The sequence below is a fragment of the Panulirus ornatus genome, chromosome 2 (assembly GCF_036320965.1).
Source record: "Panulirus ornatus isolate Po-2019 chromosome 2, ASM3632096v1, whole genome shotgun sequence".
Lineage (NCBI taxonomy): Eukaryota > Metazoa > Arthropoda > Malacostraca > Decapoda > Palinuridae > Panulirus > Panulirus ornatus.
In genome coordinates, this window is record NC_092225.1 from 53,374,677 (window position 1) to 53,400,432 (window position 25,756).

The following is a 25,756-nucleotide window of genomic DNA, read 5'->3' on the forward strand; positions in this document are numbered from 1 at the left end:
TCACTTCCCAAGCTCTCTCATCCCCAACAGACTTCATACTTGCCCCTCTTTCCAAAACTCTTGCATTTACCTCCCTAACAACCCCATCCATAAACAAATTAAACAACCATGGAGACATCACACACCCCTGCCGCAAACCTACATTCACTGAGAACCAATCACTTTCCTCTCTTCCTACACGTACACATGCCTTACATCCTCGATAAAAACTTTTCACTGCTTCTAACAACTTTCCTCCCACACCATATATTCTTAATACCTTCCACAGAGCATCTCTATCAACTCTATCATATGCCTTCTCCAGATCCATAAATGCTACATACAAATACATTTGCTTTTCTAAGTATTTCTCACATACATTCTTCAAAGCAAACACCTGATCCACACATCCTCTACCTTAAACATATACATTGTTATTTCCACTAAAATCTACAAGTGAAAAGATAAAGTGGTAGAATGACAGAACTACTGTTACTCACCCTCCATCACAAATCTCATCCATAGCAAGCATAATAATGTCAAGGTTGTCCAATAAGGTGCGCTTCTCCACATTTTTCCGGAGAATTGTAGAAACAGCATCATATAAACAACTCAACACAGACACTAGAATCAGCTGAAAAGATGAAAATTAACCTCTCTTTTTTCTGTGCATTACAGTGTGTTAATATATTCAACAGAATCAGAGCCACCACAGCACAGTGATCAAAGTTGTAAATATGTTTCATAACATACAAACAATGCTGGTAGAGAAAAGGTTAAATTTTAGAATTGGGTTTCAGAAAATAATATAGGCTATTAAAAACTAATCCTACCTACCTACCAATTCGTTTAAGTCAATAAGATGATGCTTTACTATTATCATCTTTACGCTTTTAATCATCCCAAGACCACTTTCCATGAAAGAGTCCTGGTGTTACCAAGGTCCTTTCTAAGGGTTCCCACAACCAAAGGATGCACTGCTTCCAGTAGCAAAGAAATGTAAACTCCTACATAGTGGGACGTTCTGTAACTTTTCAATCACAGTGCAGTCCATACATGATTGCCATTTCCTGTGTCAAATCAAAGGAGCACCAGGAAACAGACAAAGACACATCCACTCACATACACACATGTATGTGAGTGGGGATGGGGAGAGAAAGAATACTTCCCATGCATTCCCCACGTGTCGTAGGTGACTAAAGGGGATGTGAGTGGGGGGCTAGAAACCCTCCCCTCCTTGTATCTTAACTTTCTAAAAGCGGAAACAGAAGAGTCATGTGGGTGGGAGTGTTCATCCTCCTCGAAGGCTCAGATTGGGGTGTCTAAATGTGTGTGGATGTAACCAAGATAGAAAAAAGGAGAGATAGGTAGTATGTTTGAGGAATAGAACCTGGATTTTTGGCTCTGAGTGAAACGAAGCTCAAGGGTAAAGAAGACGAGTGGTTTGGGAATGTTTTGGGAGTAAAGTCAGGGGTTGGTGAGAGGACAAGAGCAAGGGAAGGAGTAGCACTATTCCTGAAACGGGAGTGGTGGGAGTATGTGACAGAGTGTGAGAAAGTAAACTCTAGATTGATATGGGTAAAGCTGAAAGTGGATGGAGAGAGATGGGTGATTACTGGTGCCTATGCACCTGGTCATGAGAAGAAAGATCATGAGAGGCAAGTGTTTTGGGAGCAGCTGGGTGAGTGTGTTATTAGTTTTGATGCACGAGACCGGGTTATAGTGATGGGTGATTTGAATGCAAAGGTGAGTAATGTGGCAGTTGAGGGAATAATTGGTGTACATGGGGTGTTCAATGTTCTAAATGGAAATGGTGAAGAGCTGAAAAAGGACTAGTGATTGGGAATGCCTGGTTTAATAAGAGAGATATTCATAAGTATACGTATGTAAGTAGGAGAGATGGCCAGAGAGCATCATTGGATTACGTGTTAATTGATAGGCGTGTGAAAGAGAGACTTTTGGATGTTAATGTGCTGAGAGGTGCAACTGGAGGGATGTCTGATCATTATCTTGTGGAGGTGAAGGTGAAGATTTGTAGAGGTTTTCAGAAAAGAAGAGAGAATGTTGGGGTGAAGAGAGTGGTGAGAGTAAGTGAGCTTGGGAAGGAGACTTGTGTGAGGATGTACCAGGAGAGACTGAGTGCAGAATGGAAAAAGTTGAGAGCAAAGGATGTAAGGGGAGTGGGGGAGGAGTGGGATGTACTGAGAGAAGCAGTAACGTCTTGTGCAAAAGATGCTTGTGCCATGAGAAGCATGGGAGGTGGGTAGATTAGAAAGGGTAGTGGGTGGTGGTATGAAGAAGTAAGATTATTAGTGGAAGAGAAGAGAGAGGCATTTGGGCAACATTTGCAGGGAAATAGTGCAAATGACTGGGAGATGTATAAAAGAAAGAGGCAGGAGGTCAAGAGAAAGGTGCAAGAGGTGAAAAAGAGGGTAAATGAGAGTTGGGGTGAGAGAGTACTATCAGATTTTAAGGAGAATAAAAAGATGTTTTGAAAGGAGGTAAATAGAGTGTGTAAGACAAGGGAACAAATGGGAACATCGGTGAAGGGGGCTAATGGGGAGGTAATAACAAGTAGTGGTGATGTGAGAAGGGGATGGAGTGAGTATTTTGAAGCTTTGTTAAATTTGTTAGATGATAGAGTGGCAGATATAGGATGTTTTGGTTGAGGTGGTGTGCAAAGTGAGAGGGTTAGGGAGAATGATTTGGTAAAGAGAGAAGAGGTAGTGAAAGCTTTGTGGAAGATGAAAACCGGCAAGGCAGCGGGTTTGGATGGTATTGCAGTGGAATTTATTAAAAAAAGGGGGTGACTGTGTTGCTGACTGGTTGGTAAGGGTATTAAATGTATGTATGGCTCATGGTGAGGTGCCTGAGGAGTGACGGAATGCATGCATAGTGCCATTGTACAAAGGCAAAGGGGATAAAGGTGAGTGCTCAAATTACAGAGGTACAAGTTTGTTGAGTATTCCTGGGAAATTATATGGGAGGGTATTGATTGAGAGGGTGAAGGCATGTACAAAGCATCAGATTAGGAAAGAGCAGTGTGGTTTCAGAAGTGGTAGAGGATGTGTGGATCAGGTGTTTGCTTTGAAGAATGTATTTGAGAAATATTTAGAAAAATAAATGGATTTGTATACAGCATTTATGGATCTGGAGAAGGCATATGATAGAGATGCTCTGTGGGAGGTATTAAGAATATATGGTGTGGGAGGACAAGTTGCTAGAAGCAGTGAAATGTTTTTATCGAGGATGTAAGGCATGTGTACGAGTAGGAAGAGAGGAAAGTGAATGATTCTCAGTGAATGTCGGTTTGCAGCAGGGGTGTGTGATGTCTCCATGGTTGTTTAATTTGTTTATGAATGGGGTTGTTAGGGAGATGAATGGAAGGGTTTTGGAGAGAGGGGCAACAATGCAGTCTGTTGTGGATGCGAGGGCTTGGGAAATGAGTCAGTTGTTGTTCACCGATGATACAGCGCTGGTGGCTGATTCGGGAGAGAAAATGCAGAAACTGGTGACTGAGTTTGGTAAAGTGTGTGAAAGAAGAAAGCTGAGAGTAAATGTGAATAAGAGCAAGGTTATTAGGTACAGTAGGGGTGAGAGACTTGTCAATTGGGAGGTAAGTTTGAATGGAGAAAAACTGGAAGTGAAGTGTTTTAGATATCTGAGGGTGGATAAATATATATATATTTTCTATTTTTATCATACTCTGTTGCTGTCTCCCACGTTAGCAAGGTAGCGCAAGGAAACAGACGAAAGAATGGCCCAACCCACCCACATACACATGTATAAAGATACACGTCCACACAAGCACATATACATACCTATACATCTCAACATATACATATATATATACACACACACATACATATATACACATGTACATAATTCATACTTGCTGCCTTTATTCATTCCCGTCACCTCCCCGCCACACATGAAATGAAAACCCTCTCCCCCAGCATGTGCGCGAGGTAGCACTAGGAAAAGACAACAAAGGCCACATTCGTTCACACTCAGTCTCTTGCTGTCGTGTATAATGCACCGAAACCACAGCTCCCTTTCCACATCCAGGCCCCACAAAACTTTCCATGGTTTATCCCAGATGCTTCACACGCCCTGGTTCACTCCACTGACAGCACGTCGACCCCAGTATACCACATCGTTCCAATTCACTCCATTCCTTGCACGCCTTTCACCCTCCTGCATGTTCAGGCCCTGATCACTCAAAATCTTTTTCACTCCATCTTTACACCTCCAATTTGGTCTCCCACTTCTCCTTGTTGCCTCCACCTCAGACACATATATCCTCTTGGTCAATCTTTCCTCACTCATTCTCTCCATGTGACCAAACCATTTCAAAACACCCTCTTCTGCTCTCTCAACCACACTCTTTTTATTACCACACCTCTCTCTTACCCTTCCATTACTTACTCGATCAAACCACCTCACACCACATACTGTCCTCAAATATCTCATTTCCAACACATCTACCCTCCTCTGCACAACCCTATCTATAGCCCATGCCTTGCAACCATATAACATTGTTGGAACCACTATTCCTTCAAACATACCCATTTTTGCTTTCCGAGATAATGTTCTTGACTTCCACACATTCTTCAATGCTCCCAGAACTTTCGCCCCCTCCCCCACCCTATGATTCCCTTCTGCTTCCATGGTTCCATCCGCTGCCAAATCCACTCCCAGATATCTAAAACACTTCAGTAATAAATCATGTTATGCGTTTTACTAATAAAGCAACAAGTGTTAAGATGAATCATAAGTACAGTAAACCCTTAATTTAATGGACTAATAGGGGGAGGGGATGTCTGTTAATGCTGAAAGTCCATTAAATCGAATGTAACCTATGGGCCATTTTTTTAATACAATATACAGTTCACAAGCTTCCTTTTAACTCCTCTATCAATTGATGCCATTTTGAATTGTAAATATTGTACAGTTATTTAATAAATAGTCACAATTCTCTGTATACAAACTGACCACATGATAGCTTCAGGCAGACTGAGATCAAAACAAAGCCAGTATACTCCATGCTACCAAAGACAAGTACGATATGAAATGCACATGGTGCAGAATTTGAAATTCTTAAATTCTTTTTATTTTCTAAATAATCATTAATTAATGTATTATTATTTGCCTGGTCCATTAAATCCAAAATACATTATATCAGGATCCATTAAATCCAGGGTTTACTGTAATATCATTTTTCAAATTATAAGTGATAATAGAGGTATAAGTTTGTTGAGTATTCCTGGTAAATTATATGGGAGGGTATTGATTGAGAGGGTGAAGGCATGTACAGAGCATCAGATTGGGGAAGAGCAGTGCGGTTTCAGAAGTGGTAGAGGATGTGTGGATCAGGTGTTTGCTTTGAAGAATGTATGTGAGAAATACTTAGAAAAGCAAATGGATTTGTATGTAGCATTTATGGATCTGGAGAAGGCATATGATAGAGTTGATAGAGATGCTCTGTGGAAGGTATTAAGAATATATGGTGTAGGAGGCAAGTTGTTAGAAGCAGTGAAAAGTTTTTATCGAGGATGTAAGGCATGTGTACGTGTAGGAAGATAGGAAAGTGATTGGTTCTCAGTGAATGTAGGTTTGCGGCAGGGGTGTGTGATGTCTCCATGGTTGTTTAATTTGTTTATGGATGGGGTTGTTAGGGAGGTAAATGCAAGAGTCCTGGAAAGAGGGGCAAGTATGAAGTCTGTTGGGGATGAGAGAGCTTGGGAAGTGAGTCAGTTGTTGTTCGCTGATGATACAGCGCTGGTGGCTGATTCATGTGAGAAACTGCAGAAGCTGGTGACTGAGTTTGGTAAAGTGTGTGGAAGAAGAAAGTTAAGAGTAAATGTGAATAAGAGCAAGGTTATTAGGTACAGTAGGGTTGAGGGTCAAGTCAATTGGGAGGTGAGTTTGAATGGAGAAAAACTGGAGGAAGTGAAGTGTTTTAGATATCTGGGAGTGGATCTGTCAGCGGATGGAACCATGGAAGCGGAAGTGGATCATAGGGTGGGGGAGGGGGCAAAAATTTTGGGAGCCTTGAAAAATGTGTGGAAGTCGAGAACATTATCTCGGAAAGCAAAAATGGGTATGTTTGAAGGAATAGTGGTTCCAACAATGTTGTATGGTTGCGAGGCGTGGGCTATGGATAGAGTTGTGCGCAGGAGGATGGATGTGCTGGAAATGAGATGTTTGAGGACAATGTGTGGTGTGAGGTGGTTTGATCGAGTAAGTAACGTAAGGGTAAGAGAGATGTGTGGAAATAAAAAGAGCGTGGTTGAGAGAGCAGAAGAGGGTGTTTTGAAATGGTTTGGGCACATGGAGAGAATGAGTGAGGAAAGATTGACCAAGAGGATATATGTGTCGGAGGTGGAGGGAACGAGGAGAAGAGGGAGACCAAATTGGAGGTGGAAAGATGGAGTGAAAAAGATTTTGTGTGATCGGGGCCTGAACATGCAGGAGGGTGAAAGGAGGGCAAGGAATAGAGTGAATTGGAGCGATGTGGTATACAGGGGTTGACGTGCTGTCAGTGGAGTGAATCAAGGCATGTGAAGCGTCTGGGGTAAACCATGGAAAGCTGTGTAGGTATGTATATTTGCGTGTGTGGACGTGTGTATGTACATGTGTATGGGGGGGGGTTGGGCCATTTCTTTCGTCTGTTTCCTTGCGCTACCTCGCAAACGCGGGAGACAGCGACAAAGTATAAAAAAAAAAAAAAAAAAAAAAAAAGATGATGTAAGTAATTTGTCACACTGTGTTTTGTATGGTCACCAAGAAAATCCTCAAACTGTTAAGATTTAATGCAAAGTCACAGTCATCTCCCAAGAGCAGAAATACAAAGAGACTGGGGATCTCTCATGAAGAATTAATGTGGGGACATAGTATACTCCAGCAGACAGGGCTCTGTGGCCACCAGGATTGTGAGAAAAGAGGGTTGAAACTCCAAGGATCAGCTGGGAGACTGTATAAACCCAGGATGGGTTACATCGTCCTGAAAGGACATGTGGTGCCATAACTGAAGTCATAATACCTAGTTATATAATTCCTTTGAAACAATGGGTATGTGAGTCAGTGTATACTCAGTGAGCTTGAACTACAGACTAGACCAAGTGCTGTCAATATATATTACTGATGAATTCTAGGCAAACTCTAGTCTGTATGTATCTGGGGATTATGGTTTGATAGCATTTCCAAGTAATAAGTTTTTGTTTATTTTTCTTTATCTGGGATATCTGGATATGTATTCTACTATCAAAATTATTAAGTACAATGTTCAGTTTTTACTAACCCTCTACATTGAACAAATCAGACAAGATTGGATGATCACTGAGAATTTCCTGTTCTGACATGATGTAAATTTCAGTGTTTCTCATACCTCACATTCTCCACTACCTTTATTCTTTAATATTTTATTTTTCCTCAAATCATATACCAAATCCTTATCAGCTTTCATGCCTATACCTTGCTAACCCTTCTAAATGATCCTAAAGTACTAACCATACCCATGATTTCTCAGATACTTATATCTTTCCCCTCAATTTTATCATTTGATCATCAATCAGTGTCATCCAACTTCCAAATCATACACTTTATCCAACAATAAGCCCATGTAAAAATGAACATGATATCATGAAAAACTCATTACAAAACTTACTTCATTCTCATGTGACAACCCCATAACATAAAAGAAGAGATCTACGTTGGAACGGTACACACAAGTTAATCGATCTAGCATGATGACTTCAGCATTGGCACGGTGTGTCTTCTGAAACAAATTCTTCTCAAATTTCTTTTCTTCCTTCACAGTTGGGAAAATGCTTGGGTCATAATACTTTGCCAATAGACGATTACCATCATTGTCTAGGATGGCAATGCCCTTGATTACATAGAGAGTGGGTTCCTAGAAAGAAACAGAAAAAACAACTGATATGGATGCACAGAATTTCTGTGGAAATGCAACTGAAGACTAATTCACTAACACAGTTCAAATATGGTAAAATTCAAGAAAGCCTGCATGGTTTTAATCTAAGGGGTACCTTACATTATATCAAGATATGTATTAGTTTAATCCTAAAAGTGGGTAAGGTTTGAAATACTATTTACATCCCACACATTCTGGAGGAATGTGAGGAATAGATAAGTAAATAACCTCATTCAGTACAGCACAAAAATATAACTGCAAAAACCTTGAATTTCACCTATAAGTTAAAAGTATAACTGAATGGGGACATCAAATTAAGAAAATCAACAGCAGAATTTACATAAAAGTGGGGAAGGTTTTCTTGAAAAAATTGTGGATTCATTATTTCTTTCAAAACAGTCAACATACTTCACAGAAATTATGCAGAAAATCAACAATCATAAAGCATGCATACGTTTTTAAAGTAATATGTATAAAAACTGTTTCATTTCAAAGGAAGAATATCATCCCATAATTTTAAACAAAAAAGAAATCTTGAATGTTGAAAGAAGATATTTGAAATGAAAAACAAAGCTATTATAGTACAGCACCTACTTACAAGTTAGACACTATTTCTATAAATATCTACTTTCATTTTACTGTCTCATTCACCAACTTTTCTGAAAAATAACTTCATCACATCACCTGTGGCTTGAAATTGATCAACATCTGAGGTCTATCAAACTTAGAGATGGGCAGATGGCAAATTACGGATTTTACCATGTGTTGGAGTTGATATTGCCAAGGGGACGTGATCATTAGGAACATTATGCAGGAGTATAAGGTAGAAGTACTCTGTAGAAACATTAGCAAGGAGCCTCAGCAAACTGCACTAGAGATGCCCTCTGCCAGTTGCCTGTTAAGGGTAAGGCACTAAAGGCTAAGAAGCGGCACTTGAGTTCACTAGTTATGAAGACACTATTGCCGTGGCCAACCCTGTGGAGGTATTTCAGGTGGAACATGCACCAGAGAGATAGACAGAAATAACAAACTTTATATATTACAAATCAGTCTATGGAGTTTTATTTTTCCAATACTGCACAATGTGTGTGAGATGATGTCATACTTTAGGTCTACATTATTTGTGAAGGGTATATCTAGTATATCATTTCTTCTAGTTGGTTCTGCCATTTGCTGAATTAGAGAAATTTGTTACACATTATGCACAGTTCCCTCTTCTGTAGCTGTTCATCTAAGCTACTTCTACTGGGATTCTCTCATACAGCAAAATGTTGTTTCCACTGGGCCATCAAAAACAGACTTTTCAAGGCAGAAATGTTCTAACTCTTCTGGTATGGCTAAAGTGAAGAAAGAAAAACAGCACAGCACAAGCAAATGTAAAGTAATGAGGGTGGGTCACAGTGAAAGGCCTCACTATGACAATTATCTAGCAGGAAATAAGGGCCAGGTTTCTGTATGTGTGAGGAACTTGGAAGCTGACTTTGTCCTGAGCCTGTAACCAGTCCCATATAAGGAAAATAGCAAAAGAGACAAACCATCTGCTGGCAAATATCAGAACAACTTTCAAGTATATGGATAAAGAAATATTCAGCAGGCTGTTCATATCCTACAAAAGTCAAAACTAGAATGTGCTTCTCAAGTTTAAAAACCACATCTAAAGAAGTGCAAACAGATAATACAGAAGGTCCTGAGGAAGGCAACAAATAAGGCACCAGAAAAAGAGAGTTTAGTTAAGAGAAAGGCTAAAGGCTTTAAACCTGCCTATCTTGGAAGATAAGTAAGGGGTGACGTAACCACAACCTTTCAATATCTAAAAAGAGATTGATGACATTGACAGTGAAAAGTCCTTTGAGACATGTATGCATAAAGGACCCAGAGGATACAATGTTAAATCAAGTAAGAAACACATTACAAAAGATGTATAGAAGTCCTTTTACAGTAAAAGAGTGATGGATGAATGGAACACAATGACTAAAGACATGGTTAATGAAGACATAGAACAGAATGTTTAACAGATGGGGTCCCTGAGTGTAAAACTTCCTCCCCATACAGTACAAATATTTAATTACACACACACACACAAACACACATATGGGGTGCCTGAGGGTAAAACTCCCTCCCCATACAGTACAAATATGTAATTACACACACACACACACACACACACACACACAAAGAGGCTTAGGGACTGAGAAGGATGAACTGAAGAGGATAATGTAAAGTAACTGAACAACAAATTCAAAGGAATTTTCATGGTGGCAGATTACAGCCTCATAGCCATGAGTTAAAATGGGAGGGGGATTTTAAAAAAATGCGTGGTGTCTAAAAAAGACAACAAAATACTAAAGGTCTTGACCCACACAAGGTTCATGGAACTGATGGAATTTCACCCTAGGTGCTGATTATGTGTGCAAATACACTTGACACACCTTTGGAAACACTGTTCAAGATACCAAACCTATCTAAAAGAAAGGAGGTATTAGATAGTTTGTGTAGATGTTGCTGCCATAACAAAATCTTTCATTTCTGCTAATATGTATATATAATACCTGAATAATGTTGCCGATAAAGAGTGTGTATAAATTATTGTACAGTAATCATACCAGAATAAAAGTAAGATAATATCATTCCATCAATATGTAAGGTACAAAAAAAAACTAAAACTATCGTAGCAGCAACACTGTCTACTGTTATCTATAAATCTATAATACTGATGGCACAGCTGCCTGTCCATTAACTTTACATAGATAAATTTACTTTTACAGTCTCCCATTCTTGAAGGATAATGTTTTCCATACTACTTGAAAAAAATCAATCATACAGACGTGGCCAGAAAACTGTATCATGAGGTTAAAGAGAATAAAATACATTGCACCAAATCATGAATCACATCTTTTATTCTATTTACTAAACACTGCAACACTAACAATACAATACAAAATTACTTGCAAATTCACTATTCATCTCTACATTGCTATGACAGGTTGTGGCTCTTTAATCCAGCAAACTTGGGACCTGGCCATGGCCAGAGCACAGAAAATGCCAGAAAACAAATTGACCCCTTAGTCATAAACAGTTGATGATCCAAAATTTTGCTTAAAAGCTACTCAGTTTTCTTCCTGGAAAATTCATGAAAATATGATGTCATTGGCATGGCTGGGGGATGACTGAAACGGGAGAAATTATCATGCAGTGCAACATTAGTGTGTGCCTTGAACTTACAGCAAGTAATGTCAGTTTAGACAATTCACTCAGTATGAGAAAATATACCTTTGAAAGTGTTAGTGATTAAAGCTTTAATTGACAAAATACAATGTTTGTTGATGGATCAGACTCTCCCCCTTTCTTCAACAATAGCAGTGTCCCTCAAGGTTCTGTCCAGTCTCCCACACTTTTTCTCCTCTTTATCAAAGATTTCCTTTTTCTTGCAAGTAACCAAATGCAGTCATACGCCATTGACTCAAAACTGCATTCCTCCACATCCTTAAAATCTGCCCCTCTTCTCTCACTGAATCTGTTTCCCATATCAAAAAACTTTCTCAATAAACTCGGAACTGATCAGGATATTTCAGTGTTAAATGAAATCTGGTTAAGTTTAATACCTCCCAGACTTAGTTTCTGCCCATCTCTCTATCACATATGTGGTATCACTGTACCATTCATACTGTCTTGGAAGCCTCACACTACAGAAATAACTAGGCCTGTCCCTTAGAAACTGGGAGTCCTGCGAATATGTTGAAATTTCCATTCTCCAAACAGTTGTTTCATTCATACAAAGGACTGATCCGTTTTTATATGAAGTACTGCTCTTACATCTGGGGTGGTTCTAGCTCTACGTCCTTACTTGACAGAATTGCATTTAAAGTGGTCTGACTTATCAACTCTTTCCAGATTAACCTCAAACATGATCCACTTGCCCTACACCATAATGTTGGTTCATTTTTCCTCTTTTATGGGTATCTTGGTTTTTACTCCTGGGAGCTGGCTGTTTCTGTGGCCCCAGCATTAGCAATACCACACAATTAATACTCAGCAAGCTACTGCACATATAATTAATGTGAGGCCGCTGGCATCTTAAGGGAGGGTTGTTTTGATAACTGTTTCCTTCCCTACAATTTGAAGCTTTGGAACTTGCTCCCCTCAAGTCTTTCCCAATTAAAACCAAGCTTTGATAAGGACCTTTGTCCATGACTGGAGCCTCCAACATAAAAAAATGTCTGCCCAGGGGTCGTGGCTTACCCTTATTAATATGACTGTTGCTAAGTGAAGATAAATAACAACTTTTTGATAATTCGATCTCAGTACATAAAGTACACAAAAATGTGCATCATTGCTCATCCTTTGTCAATATGATTATCCATGAGTGTTAATGAGATGATGATTCATTTCTTGTTCGATGATTTATTTTCATCCATATATACCGACATGAAATCACTGTGCATGTGAAAGCTACACAAATGTAAAATGATCAACAAAGATATGTTGACCCAGTGATCCCAGCCAAGTCTTTATGTCAATCCTGGCTTCTTTTGCCACCCTTGAATCTATCTGCATTAAATGCCGGATGGATAATAAAAGATACACTGCCAGTTGTTCAAGGAAGTGCGTATCGACCCTTTTTATTTCACAGCACATTTTCGAGTTTGCTTTATTCTTGTGACACACCAAAGGAAATTTTGCCAGAACTCTACTGCTATTATCCATTATTTACTGAAAAGGAAAACAAAAAACTTTCAACACACCAATGTAGTAATCACATACTACACATTCAAGTTTTCAAAAAAATATATTTTCACAGGACGAATACTGGTGTTGTTTATTGATAGAGTACAAAATCTGTTTTATTTCTCTAATGAGTAATGTACCACAGCACACTGGGGGCATTGTTGCAGTACACCAGTTGTGAAGTACTTGTTCTAAGTTTGGTGCTAACTGTTCTAAGCGTGGTGTTTGTTGTTTTAAGTATGGTATTGGATGTTCTTGGTGCAATGCTGGTCGTTCTAGGCCTAGTGCCAGTTCTAGATAAGGTGCTGGCTGTTTTAGAAACTCTGCCAGCTGTTCTTAGTAAAATACCAGCATTCTAAGTATGGTGCCAGTTGTATTAGGTATGGTACCAGTTGTTCAAATATGGTGCCAATCATTATAGGTACAGTGCCAGTTGTTCTACTGTGGAGCCAGTTATTCTAGGCATGGTGTTCATTCTCTTGGGTATGGTACCAGTTTTCCTGGGTCTGGTGCCAGTTGCTTTGGGTAGGGTGCTATTTCAAGGTACAGTGCTGGTTATTCTGCGTACGGTGCTGGTCGTTCTGGATATAAGGAGAGTGTACCTGGATGTTCTAGGTACACTGCTATCTATTCTAAGTATGACAATTATTGTTCAAGATATGTTGCAGTCGTTCTAGGTAGAGTGCCACGAACTCCACATATGATGCTGGTTGTTCAAGATATGTTGTAGTTGTTCTAGATACAGTCCCACCTACTTTAGGTATGATGCTGATTGTTCACAACATGTTACAGTCTTTCTAGGTATGGTGTCACTTATTCTAGGACAGTGCTCATCATTCAAGATATGTTTTTGGTAAATTGTCATTTGTTTTATATATGGTTCACATCTATATGGACCTACTAAATAACATTAATCAGATTTCCTGACTTTCACTTGTACATTTAATACAACTGTCACATTCAAATTTCTCTCTCTTAATCTGTATATTGTAAATGAAGTTCTTTTTTTACATTTCATACTGCAGAAGTTTAATAAACCAGCAAACAACCTATCAGAATCATATAACTGTATCTGACTTACATAATCAATAAGTTTTATCCAAAATACATTATCAGTCATTGTTACTAAAACATGAGAAGGCTACATCAATTATAAAGGTGGGCCAAGATTGGTGGATTAACATCCCAATAATGTCTACCACTAACAAGGTAATAAACAATGAGAGAGTTTTAAGAGGAAGTGAAGCAAAATCCCACACTTATATCAAATCTTATTATAGCAACAAAGAATCCATTAAAAAGACTAAGATATCAAACCTATGCAAGCGAAAACTGTATTCTAAGATCCTACCCTAGTAAAATACCAAATATTATCTAAAGCTAATTCCGATGCTCAGCTAAACTAGTAAATTACATCGTTTTGAAGTGCAGGGAAAGGGCTGGGTTAAGACTGTCAAACCAATCAACCTAACCTACCCTTCACCTGATGCTTCAAAGATGCTACACGAAGTCTAATGAATACAACGTAAAAGTGTCACCCATCTATGCCCAAACATCGAAATAACGGTATGTCAAAAAATGTCAACTTCGTAAGCCATATGGTACTTAATTACACAGCAGGACTCTGGTAAGAGGCGCAGCCCACGGTGGGCACTATGACACCAGGTCTTAGAAATCATTGAGTTCAAGTCTACTCCGGTGACATTCGGCTTAGTTATAAAAACCTACTTTCACACAAAAAAAACTGTAATGGCAAGCATTCTTAAATATAAGTGCTATCTTTAAGTCTCTACGTTGTCTGTGCTTATCTTCAGCATAGTTTCATAATATACAAATGAATGAGAATCACGTCTCACCAGTAATCCCGACATGTTTACGTTGCTTCTGACAACTGGACACACTAGGAAAGGGTTGTAACAACTGTAAATACGAAAAAATTGTAAAGTAAAATGATAACATAATATATTTCAATTTACATATTTCATTAAGAAGTATACTGATGAATCAGAAAATAATAATTGTTTGGCTAATAAATCTAAATTTTTATTCTAAATTCACTACTTCGTCACCCGTGAATAAAGATACTCGGCTGACACGTATTATGTATCTAAGAAATATCCTGTGTGTATATGAATATATTATAGATATTACATAGACGAATTAACAGAATTCTACATAGATAAAACCACATACATTTCTCTCAAATAAGCTGTATACATACTTGATACGGAAAAGAGCTCTGTTTGGACAGAGAATTATTGGCTTACATTTAGTAATTAAAATTATATTCTAAGGTGTTATAGCCTAATAAAACATGACAACCAACCCAATAGGTAGTGGCTCTACCTAATCGTCAGTAAAATTTCAATACCTTACTACAAAGACAATATGAACACGACGTGTTCCGAGAATTTTCAGAAAAACTTATTTAGCTAAATCATAATGATGGTTTGAGCACACTATCGCCATTGTTTTCCCATACGAAACATCTTGCTTAAACTTTATCAATAATCATACGAAGCATCATTTTGAGATCAAATTAGCTCTGAATTACTGTTCACTAAATCACTATAAACTGAAATTCTCTTAAAATGGAGAAAAAAAACTAATGCCAAAGTTCCACCAAGATAATGGTCGGGAAAAGAAGTTAGAATCAAAGGGACACCAGCCAGTCCTATAGTGTGTCACACACACACACACACACACACACACACACACACAGACACACACACACAGAGTAATGGTCAGAGGCTGGGGCCCTACAGGTATAAAACTTCCTCCGCGAACAGTACAATTAAGGATTTAAAAAGCACATGGGGTGGGGGTGGGGGGGACACAGGTGTAAAACTTCCTGTAACAAGTAACAGTCACCAACACACGGAGCACATGATACTAAAGAGGGAATATATGGTGGATGACCCAATCAAGCAGTACGTAGTTGGAAAAGTAAATGAGGATATTGCACTAGTGTTGATGACTAGTAGCCCTACAAAGACCTACGAAAAACAAGAAATGAATAGAGATAACAGTGAGGGGGAGTATCAGGAAGGTAGTTAACTGATCCAGTGACACAAACACTCCTCGCAGACTGTAAAGTTTTAGCGATAGAAGATTTCAATTACGAAAAAAAAAAAAATAGGTTGGCCGAGCATGGATTCTCATGATGAAAGAATTATGGAGACAAGTTCATAGGATATATGCAAAGAAATTTCCTGTATCAGCATGTCACTGAACACGCATTTTTTTTTCTTTTTACCATAAGTCATCTATACTTATAGCAACATGGATTTTGAGGATATCAGATATGATACACCAATAGAGAATGATCAGGTAATGGTGGAGTTTGCTTGCATGTGGCATACAAACATCGGATACGACACGAAAAATGAAGTTCTGTAGCTATGTTTCAGGTCAATGTTATGGTAGGTCAGTGAAATCTACAATCGAGTATAAACATAAGTAATCTTAGCCACAGAGACAGAAGGTGAGAAAAACGAAAATATGGTTCAGTGAGAGGTGTCAAATGGCAAAAGAGTTATGTACTGTGGAGAAAATACTGGTGGCATCCTAGCCTACTAATATTCAAACGGTATAAGAGAGCTGAAGAGGGCGTGATGAAATGGTTTGGACATCTGTAGAGAAGGAGTGAAGGGTTGACAGAGGATATATGCGCCACAAGTGGAGGGAACAAGGAGGACAGAGTGACCAAACTGGAGACGAAAAGATGGAATCACAAAGATTTTGAGCAATCGGGGCCTAAACACAGAGGAGGGTGAAAGGCCTGCATTGGATAGAGTAAATGAGAACAATGTGGTAAACATGGGTCGGCGTACTGTCAATGGACTGAATTAAGGGCATGTGAAACGTCCGGGGTAAGCCATAGAAAGGTTTGTGACGCCTGGTTGTGGCTAGAGAGCTGTGATTTCGATGCATTACGCATGACAGATAGAGAAAGGATGTGAGCGGATGTGGCCTTTCTACGTTTGTTTATAGCGCTACCTCATTAACACGGGAAACAGCGATAACGTATGAAAAAAGAGCAAGGAAAGACAATAGCGAGATAAGAAAGGAGGAGCAGAGAAACTTTGCAAAATACCGTGGACGAGGCAGAGTATGACTTAAAACTTTCCCATACTTTCATAAGGAATAGATTGTCAGTTAAAGAGCAGCTGAACACACTAAGGTGTTCAGAGGAATGAATTACAGAGGATAATGGGAAGAGATGCGAGGAGCTGATTGAAAAGCACAAAAGTGTTATCACAGTGGAAGACACTGTAGCCCCAACATCACTGAGGTGGAATGGTGAGCAGGTCTTGGGAAGCACTGAAATATCTAGAGGAAGCAAAGACAGATTACTGACCCATGTCACCCTCACTACCCTAGTTAGATTCGTCCTTATGTGATGAAGACATCTGTAGATTCACTTGATAAACCATTTATGATGTTTAAGACGGCTGTGGAAAACGTTGAAGTGCAAAGGCAATGGGAGACGGCAAACGTCTTACCTTCAATAAGAAAAGGAGAATGAGAGGTTGAGCTGAGCAACAGACCGATATCTCTGACTTCTTGCTTAGGAGAAACGACCTAAGGAGGAGGCAATACGGTTTTGGGAAAGGGTCAAGAGAAACGAACTTTTTTTTACATTTCTACAAATGAGTGAGCTCTGCTTTAGGCAAAAGAGAAGGATGGGCGAATTATCTGCGTCCGAACTGCCTGAAAACACTTGAAACTATGACGTGGACCTCCGTGGTGGAGCAGTTAGCGATTTTGACTGTGACGCATTCTCGGGTTCGAATCCTGGTTCATCCGCCTTAAGGGATTCGTCGCTAAAATGTATACTTCCTCTCACTACTCTCTTCTCCCTAACATTCTTTTCTCATATTTGAAAACCTCTACAAATCTTCACCTTCGCCTCCACAAGATAGTGATCAGACATCCCTCCAACACATTAACATCCAAAAGTCTCTTTTACACGCCTATCAATTAACACGTAATTCAATAATGCTCTTTGACCATCTCTCCTACTCACATACGTATACTTATGTATATCTCTCTTTTTAAACCAGGTATTTCCAATCATCAGTCTTTTTTTAAGCACACAAATCCACAAGATCACCATTTCCATTCACAACGCTAAATACCTCATGTACACTAATCATACCCTCAACTGCCATACCACTCACCTTCGCATTTAAAGCACCCATCACAAAACTCGGTCTCGTGAATGAAAGCTGCTGACACACTCAAACAGCTGCTCCCAAAACATTTGCCTCTCATTATCTTTCTCATAACCAAGTGCATAGGCACCAATAATCACCCATCTCTCTCCATCCCTGTTAGTTTTACCCACTTCAGTCTAGAATCTCTTACATTCTATCATACCCCCACAACTCCTGCTTCAGAAGTAGTGCTACTCCTTCCTTAGCTCTTGTTCTCTCACCAACCCCTGATTTTACTCCCAAGACTTTTCCGAACCACTCTTCCCCTTTATCCCTGAGCTTCGTTTCACTCAGAGCCAGAACATCCAGGTTTCTTTCCTCAAACCTACTACCTATCTCTTTTTTCTTCTCATCTTGGTTACATCCACATACATTCAGACATACATTTATTTATTTATCTATCTTATTTATTATACTTAACCGCCGTCTCCCGCGTTAACGAGGTAGCGCAAGGAAACAGACGAGGAATGGCCCAACCCACCCACATGCACATGTATGTACATAACGCCCACACACGCACGTATACATACATATACATACACAGACATACACATATACATATCCATACTTGCTGCCTTCATCCACACACACACACACACACACACACACACACACATATATATATATATATATATATATATATATATATATATATATATATATATATATATATATATATATATATATATATCTTTCAAACTATTCGCCATTTCCCGCGTTAGCGAGGTAGCATTAAGAACAGAGGACTGGGCCTTTGAGGGAATATCCTCACCTGGCCCGCTTCTCTGTTCCTTCTTTTGGAAAATTTAAAAAAAAAAAAAGAGGGGGAGGATCTCCAGCCCCACGCTCCCTACCCTTTTAGTCGCCTTCTACGACACGCAGGGAATACGTGGGAAGTATTCTTTCTCCCCTATCCCCAGGGATAATATATGTAGGTTTGCGGCAGGGGTGTGTGATGTCTCCATGGTTGTTTAATTTGTTTATGGATGGGGTTGTTAGGGAGGTGAATGCAAGAGTTTTGGAAAGAGGGGCAAGTATGAAGTCTGTTGGGGATGAGAGAGCTTGGGAAGTGAGTCAGTTGTTGTTCGCTGATGATACAGCGCTGGTGGCTGATTCATGTGAGAAACTGCAGAAGCTGGTGACTGAGTTTGGTAAAGTGTGTGAAAGAAGAAAGTTAAGAGTAAATGTGAATAAGAGCAAGGTTATTAGGTACAGTAGGGTTGAGGGTCAAGTCAATTGGGAGGTAAGTCTGAATGGAGAAAAACTGGAGGAAGTAAAGTGTTTTAGATATCTGGGAGTGGATCTGGCAGCGGATGGAACCATGGAAGCGGAAGTGGATCGTAGGGTGAGGGAGGGGGCGAAAATTCTGGGAGCCTTGAAGAATGTGTGGAAGTCGAGAACATTATCTCGGAAAGCAAAAATGGGTATGTTTGAAGGAATAGTGGTTCCAACAATGTTGTATGGTTGCGAGGCGTGGGCTATGGATAGAGTTGTGCGCAGGAGGGTGGATGTGCTGGAAATGAGATGTTTGAGGAGAATGTGTGGTGTGAGGTGGTTTGATCGAGTAAGTAACGTAAGGGTAAGAGAGATGTGTGGAAATAAAAAGAGCGTGGTTGAGAGAGCAGAAGAGGGTGTTTTGAAATGGTTTGGGCACATGGAGAGCATGAGTGAGGAAAGATTGACCAAGAGGATATATGTGTCGGAGGTGGAGGGAACGAGGAGAAGTGGGAGACCAAATTGGAGGCGGGAAGATGGAGTGAAAAAGATTTTGTGTGATCGGGGCCTGAACATGCAGGAGGGTAAAAGGAGGGCAAGGAATAGAGTGAATTGGATCGATGTGGTATACCGGGGTTGACGTGCTGTCAGTGGATTGAATCAGGGCATGTGAAGAGTCTGGGGTAAACCATGGAAAGCTGTGTAGGAAATGGCGAATAGTTTGAAAGAAAGAAGAAAGATATATATATATATATATATATATATATATATATATATATATATATATATATATATATATATATATATATATATATATATATAATTAATGAGAAGGCCTAGATTAGGGCTTCAGTTGCCTGTGCCGTCTCAGCCAACAAAAAAATTAAAGGCTAATAAAGAAGCAGGTATCAGGGTGACACTACTTCGATGGATAGATTATTTCAGCAGAAGGGAAAAGAGAAGGGATGAGTGTGTAGCATCATGAAATTGAGGTGTGTCTTGTTTCCTGTTGTGCAGCTGTGGGAGGACTTTGTTAGTGTCACGTTCCGCGATGATGGTTCATGAGTGAGGCGTCGCCTGGGTTCCAGTAGAGCAAGGCCCACACCAGAGGCCATTGGAGCTCCTGCAGAAGGAAGGAAGATGGCGCAGTCCTACAAAGCCCCTGCACAGGGTTGGAGAAACCGGAGTCATCATGTGGATCCATATATCAATAACGGTTTTGTGTGTCCGTGGAAGTTGCTTCTGAAGGTGTTAAAAGTTCAAATAAAAAGAATCATCTTTTTCAGAAAGTCTTGACCCCATGATGGGTATTTCCCAGAAAAGAAGCGCATTCTAAGTGTTATTCTGATGTCAGATGCGCCCCAGGCATCCCCATAAAAAGCAGTACTCCACGGATCCCCCAGTAATACTGCAGGTACATTCCAAATCTCCCCCCCCCCCCCCCAACCAAAAGCGGTGCATCCCAAGCGTTCCCAGACAGAGGTGAACCCAGGTGTTCCTTAGGAAAAGTTGTCTCCAGGAGTCACTCTGCACACTGAACACATGTACGGTGCCAAGTAACAGTAGTTCCAATTGTCTCTTATACCCAAAAAATAAATCCACTGCTTAACGGAACCTGAACTTCTAACATACTTTTCAACCATATGAATGGACTTTGAGGCACAAGTAATGATGAATGAAAGCAAAATTACTTCTTCAACTTGAATGTTTCATATAGAACACCAGTTTCGCCCCACAAAGGATGGAATAAGATAAAGCAAGTCATTTTCATCTTTTAATAAAAAAGTAAATCCTCTTAACCACAATAATAACAACAGAGGGACAATATACGTCGTCACAACAATGTGAACTTATATAAATAAACTACGAGATTACAAACAAAAGCACACGTGGACTTCATAATAAACCCAAGAGGATGAAGACTTGAGCGAAGTAATTTTACAGAAGCCAACAAGAAATTAATCTGTAAATACTCGGCGAGGTCTTGGATAAACCATCCACTCTCAGAAGAAGCCTCAGGTACCTTGCACGGAGCACAGTCACAAGAATCTATTGCTAATGTGAATGTAGTAGCTAGGCTGTAGCTGTTGAGGAAAGGTTATGGGTGGGCTGTGTGTGTGGGCCTGGGTTGTGTATAACCGGTTGGTCATGAAGACGGATCATGTAAGTTACAGGAATGTGGTTAGTCTGTAGGTGTGTGGCTGTCTACAAGCAGGACTGTAAGTGGTGGATTATGGGTGTTTAAGCAGCACAAAATAAGGGGCTTTTGGGGTTGTTAGCGATTCTGGGTAGACTTAGGAGCTCTGGGTGGGTTACGAGTGGGAGAGCGGCACTGGACGGGGTTGAGTGGGTTGTGAGAGTGGGAGGCCGTGTTGAGACGCCCTCTCACCAGGACTAGATATTAAAGGAACCTCGCCAGCATTAGCGCCCTCGTAGAATCTGCGTCGCCAGTCTGTGTTAGTACTGGTGCGATGATCGTTGCTAGGATTTGTCTTGGTGAGGTATGGCAGCAGCAGGGGATCGACAGACCCTCTACCATTGTTGTCTTATTTACTCAGGGTCTGAGGGTTGGTTGGGGAAGAAAAAGGGTATGGAAGATCACTACGGAGTAAGGCAGGTCCTGATTTTCATCTGTCCTTCAGGTGTTGTAAGACTGAAGCAACATGGTGGTCATCGCTTGAGTATGAGTGGTCGTCTTATTGTCTTTGTTCCTCAGAACATGGGAGGAGTGTAATGGCCCGTCCTCAGACCTGGTCAGAGGCTTGGCACCTGTAGCTCACACCTGAGGTGTCATTGGGTTCATAATGAATCCAGACGAGGTGCAGTCGGGAGGTGGGGGGGGGGGGGGGGGGGGGGGGGGGATACAGGCACCTTACTCTCGTGGGGCCGAGTACAGACCAGCGTCTGTCAGCTGAATCTCTTGCGGGTCAGTAATGATGACGGGCACGTTCTCGGACGGGTACCCGTGGGCCTTGGGGGGTCCGTAGGAAGGCTCTGGGTAGGCAGGTGCTGGAGCCTTGTATGTGTTATGCTCGGGGTACTTGGGGGCGTGGTTGTACTCCCAGTAGTGCTCGCCGTAGCCTTCGTAATTGTCGGCCCATTTTACCTGCGGTTAAAATTCATATCAAGGACAAGATCGACGCAGAACACACAGTCATCCCTACATTCAAAGGGTAAGATATATATTTTCAGGAAAGCCCCCACATATGTCTCAATATATACAACATGGACTATGTATCAACATTTACATCATCACGCAGCCTTCTTAAAAATCTAAAGTAACAATTGCGAAAAAATTTTTGTAAGCAGATGAGTCTAACCTAGTCTAGGCAAGTAATCAAAACATCAAAATGAACTGCCGACAATCACTTGCAAGTAAATGTAAGCAAACTTAAAGCTAGTTAAACGGGTAATGTTATAATGTAATGAGTTTTAGTAAAGGAGTAGTTGTGATAGTAGCAGAAGCAGAATCAATCTTTCATCTATATACGCAGAAGGGATACAAGAAACGAGTAGGCTATAGCTTACCCTGGTGCGGAAGCGATGGTCCTTTGCTTGCTCGAAGCGGGAGATGTAGTGGTGTGGGTTGCCGCGATTCCAGCCGAACTCATACTCTTTGTGACCAGGTACGTTGACGTATTGGAAGTATCCCTCAGGCTGCTTGTAGCCGTCCCCGCCCTGGGGCAGCCCGCTCACCCCCACCACCACACAGCCAACCACTACCGCCTGCAACAGAAGCTGGGTTTTCATGTCTATCTTTATTGTCCTCTTTCATCCATTCATAGATGGGATCGGAACTCAAAGTTCACTCGAAGCATAGCATTCAAAGACAGACCTAACTGCAGATTCCGAGTATTAATTCTTGTATCTTTAAATATTTGGAGATGCTACCAAAGATGGTCTAGTGATACCATGGCATGTTGAAAGAGGTGGTACAGAGGGTAACTTTTACAGTGTTTGACACTTTCCTCCGAAACTACCAAACTAGTGAGTATTTGTAAAATATGATAATACTGTCAAGAATTCTCACTAGTCCTACCTTAGAAGTTCGATAACGTGACCCACCTATTACTGGACTTTAAACATCTCTTCATACACAGCAATGATCAAATACTTACCAGCACAGTGATCTTCATGTTGGTGACACACTGATGGTACTTCACTACACACTGAAGCTCGACAGTCTCTGCCATGGCTTATATCTGTGGCTTGGTGGAGGTGCCAATTAGCAAGGTAGAGAGCAAGCCTCAAGATATTTCGGAGTATATTTTTCCTTCTTGTATATCATCTATCGCAATATACAAGATTTTACATTCTTCTTTTTATAAGCATAATAGATATTAGCTCATTCATTAATTAGTTAACGTAGGGAGTTCAAAACATCTAAGCTAAGAAAGTGTGAAAGCGATGATCATAACTTTCTCCGAGGAGGCAATATGGCACAGAGTCACGTGCTCCTCTTCTTCCATTATACCACTCTTCACAAGTCACTATACTTAGAAATATGGCACACAGGAATCCTAAGATGCTCATGACACCACTGACAGTCACACTTGCGGCTGATGTTTCCTGAAAAAATACTGTACACTCGCATACATTATGTTTCTGATTCTAATATACATTGTTCAAATAATGGTGCTTTCTAACACAAATATATGTTAATGACTATGTCTAAATACATCGTAAGTGTTAATGTGAAGTGAAGCGAAAATCGTGTAAATATGTTTATTTTCTATTACTAAATCATGAGCAAATAATGAATTATCAGCTAGAGAGGGTAGGATCATTAAGCAACTTCCAAATATGATGAATGCACACAAATGTCAACATATGTGTTACTGCAAACAAAGTAGGCTCAGAGAAATCAGAAAGCGATGATACCTGAGGGAGACAAAGTCAGGTGTTTATGATAATCTTATGACACTATTGTTATCCGAGTTCTCCAGTCGTTGAATCCTAGACACTTTAGTTTTGTCCTGTTCATCAACAACAATATCCTAAGTTATTTTAAGTAAACTACATTATTTGCTAATATGTATTTATTCAATGCACTCGTGATGAAGCATTATACTGGGAAATTCAAACAAAAATTACAGGAGAGAAGAGACACGTAAATTCTCTCATGTAAGTAAAACAAATTGCACAGAAAATACATCATGAGGCCAACGTACGTTACTGTATACATGATGTAACTAAAAGTTAAACACAAGGAACTTGAGAGTAAAAGATAAAGAGAGCTCCACTCACAGGAGTATGACACGGTCGCAGGAAGTCGGTGTTTTGAGTCTTTGGATAAATCATCACTATTCATTTCCACTGTTTACGAATATCACAACCATATTTTCGACCAACTTTGAAAACTGGTGATCTGTTCCTCCTTTTTCCTTGATAAACGGTGGGACAGAACTCCTAGAATCGAACTGTGTTCTGATATACATGTATCACTGTCCTACTCTCAAACAATTTGTTAATAGAAACTAGTTTAAGTAGGAAAAGCAATTGTTTACGGACAGACGACAACAACGACATTGCTAAACCATAATCTAAAAACAAAAGTTTTGTAGCCGTCTAAGAATAAGGAAGACAAGGGGGAACAGGGGAACGAATACTTTTCTCCACAAACATCGATCTTAATCAAAACAGCTCTGATTCTGCTTCCAGCAGATCAATGTCATTAACCACACCACATGTACAGTATTCTGGAGGCCATCATAAATCAAAGGAGTGAAAACCTGCTGGTATCCTTAACAGAAAGGTAATATATTACCTGGTCTTCAGCGGAGTTCGTCCAGTCACGCCTGGCTGACCACGGTCTACCTGCCATCGCCTGACACCCAGGTGGGAGTCAACATAACCGTTCTCCTCCTTACTTTTACCTTCTGTTCCTCGTCTGGAAAAGACCTCGGGCATATTACGTGCATCAGTCTCTCACTGGTAGGTTAACAAATATATCAGTGAAGTTAATCTATGGAACTTCATTTACTTGACCTAGATTGAGCTCATCATGGCTTGCCATAATGCCCTCCATGTATTTTAATGTATTCGTGTTATATATATATATATATATATATATATATATATATATATATATATATATATATATATATATATATATATATATATATTCTTTCATACTATTCGCCATTTCCCGCATTAGCGAGGTAGCGTTAAGAACAGAGGACTGGGCCTTTGAGGGAATATCCTCACCTGGCCCCCTTCTCTGTTCCTTCTTTTGGAAAAAAAAAAAAAAAAAGGATGGGACCCATGTGTGTCCTACCTGGGGCTGGCCCGTTCTGACTCTAGATATCGTTAACCACTGAACGACGAAAGTCAATATGTGTGCTTATGATAAGTGTGTGTTAGGAAGAGAGAGTTTTTCACTCCTTTTGGCCCGTCTCTTAACCAGCCTGTGTGTGTGTGTGTGTGTGTGTCACAGTAGCGTGTATACAGATGTGGTCGGGGGTAGTGCAATTATGAAATCACTAAGACAATGATGAAAAGTTTAAACCAATGATTAGGAATGTCGTTACAAAATGTATCTTAAAGAACTTAGCGATTTGGAGCTTAGTTAAAGTCTCATAAAACTTAATACAGGTGTTGTACAGCAGTGTTTATTATGGATCTTGAAAGTTAATGAATCTATAATTGATAACATAAAACAGTTTATGGCAATAACCAAAGA

General features: G+C 40.0%; 2 protein-coding genes across 3 annotated transcripts in view; both read right to left on the bottom strand.

Moving 5' to 3' along the window:
* zetaCOP (COPI coat complex subunit zeta) overlaps window positions 1-14,596 on the bottom strand; it is a 51,293-nt gene extending 36,697 nt beyond the window's left edge. For both annotated transcript variants that reach the window (XM_071675923.1, XM_071675919.1), the window contains exons 1-3: window positions 14,497-14,596; window positions 7,649-7,894; window positions 480-613 (exon numbers count right to left, since the gene is read on the bottom strand). In XM_071675923.1, coding sequence (XP_071532024.1) covers window positions 480-613; window positions 7,649-7,894; window positions 14,497-14,511 — 395 coding nt within the window. In that variant the 5' untranslated portion in view covers window positions 14,512-14,596. The remainder of the gene's footprint in view (window positions 1-479; window positions 614-7,648; window positions 7,895-14,496) is intronic.
* Window positions 14,597-20,835: 6,239 nt separating this feature from the next.
* LOC139756479 (uncharacterized) lies at window positions 20,836-23,346 on the bottom strand. The gene is made up of 3 exons (XM_071675930.1): window positions 23,193-23,346; window positions 22,603-22,800; window positions 20,836-22,180 (listed from the first exon to the last, which is right to left on the bottom strand). The coding sequence occupies exons 1-3, from the start codon at window positions 23,265-23,267 to the stop codon at window positions 21,947-21,949; spliced, it is 507 nt and encodes a 168-aa protein (XP_071532031.1). The 5' UTR covers window positions 23,268-23,346; the 3' UTR covers window positions 20,836-21,946.
* Window positions 23,347-25,756: the final 2,410 nt, after the last annotated feature.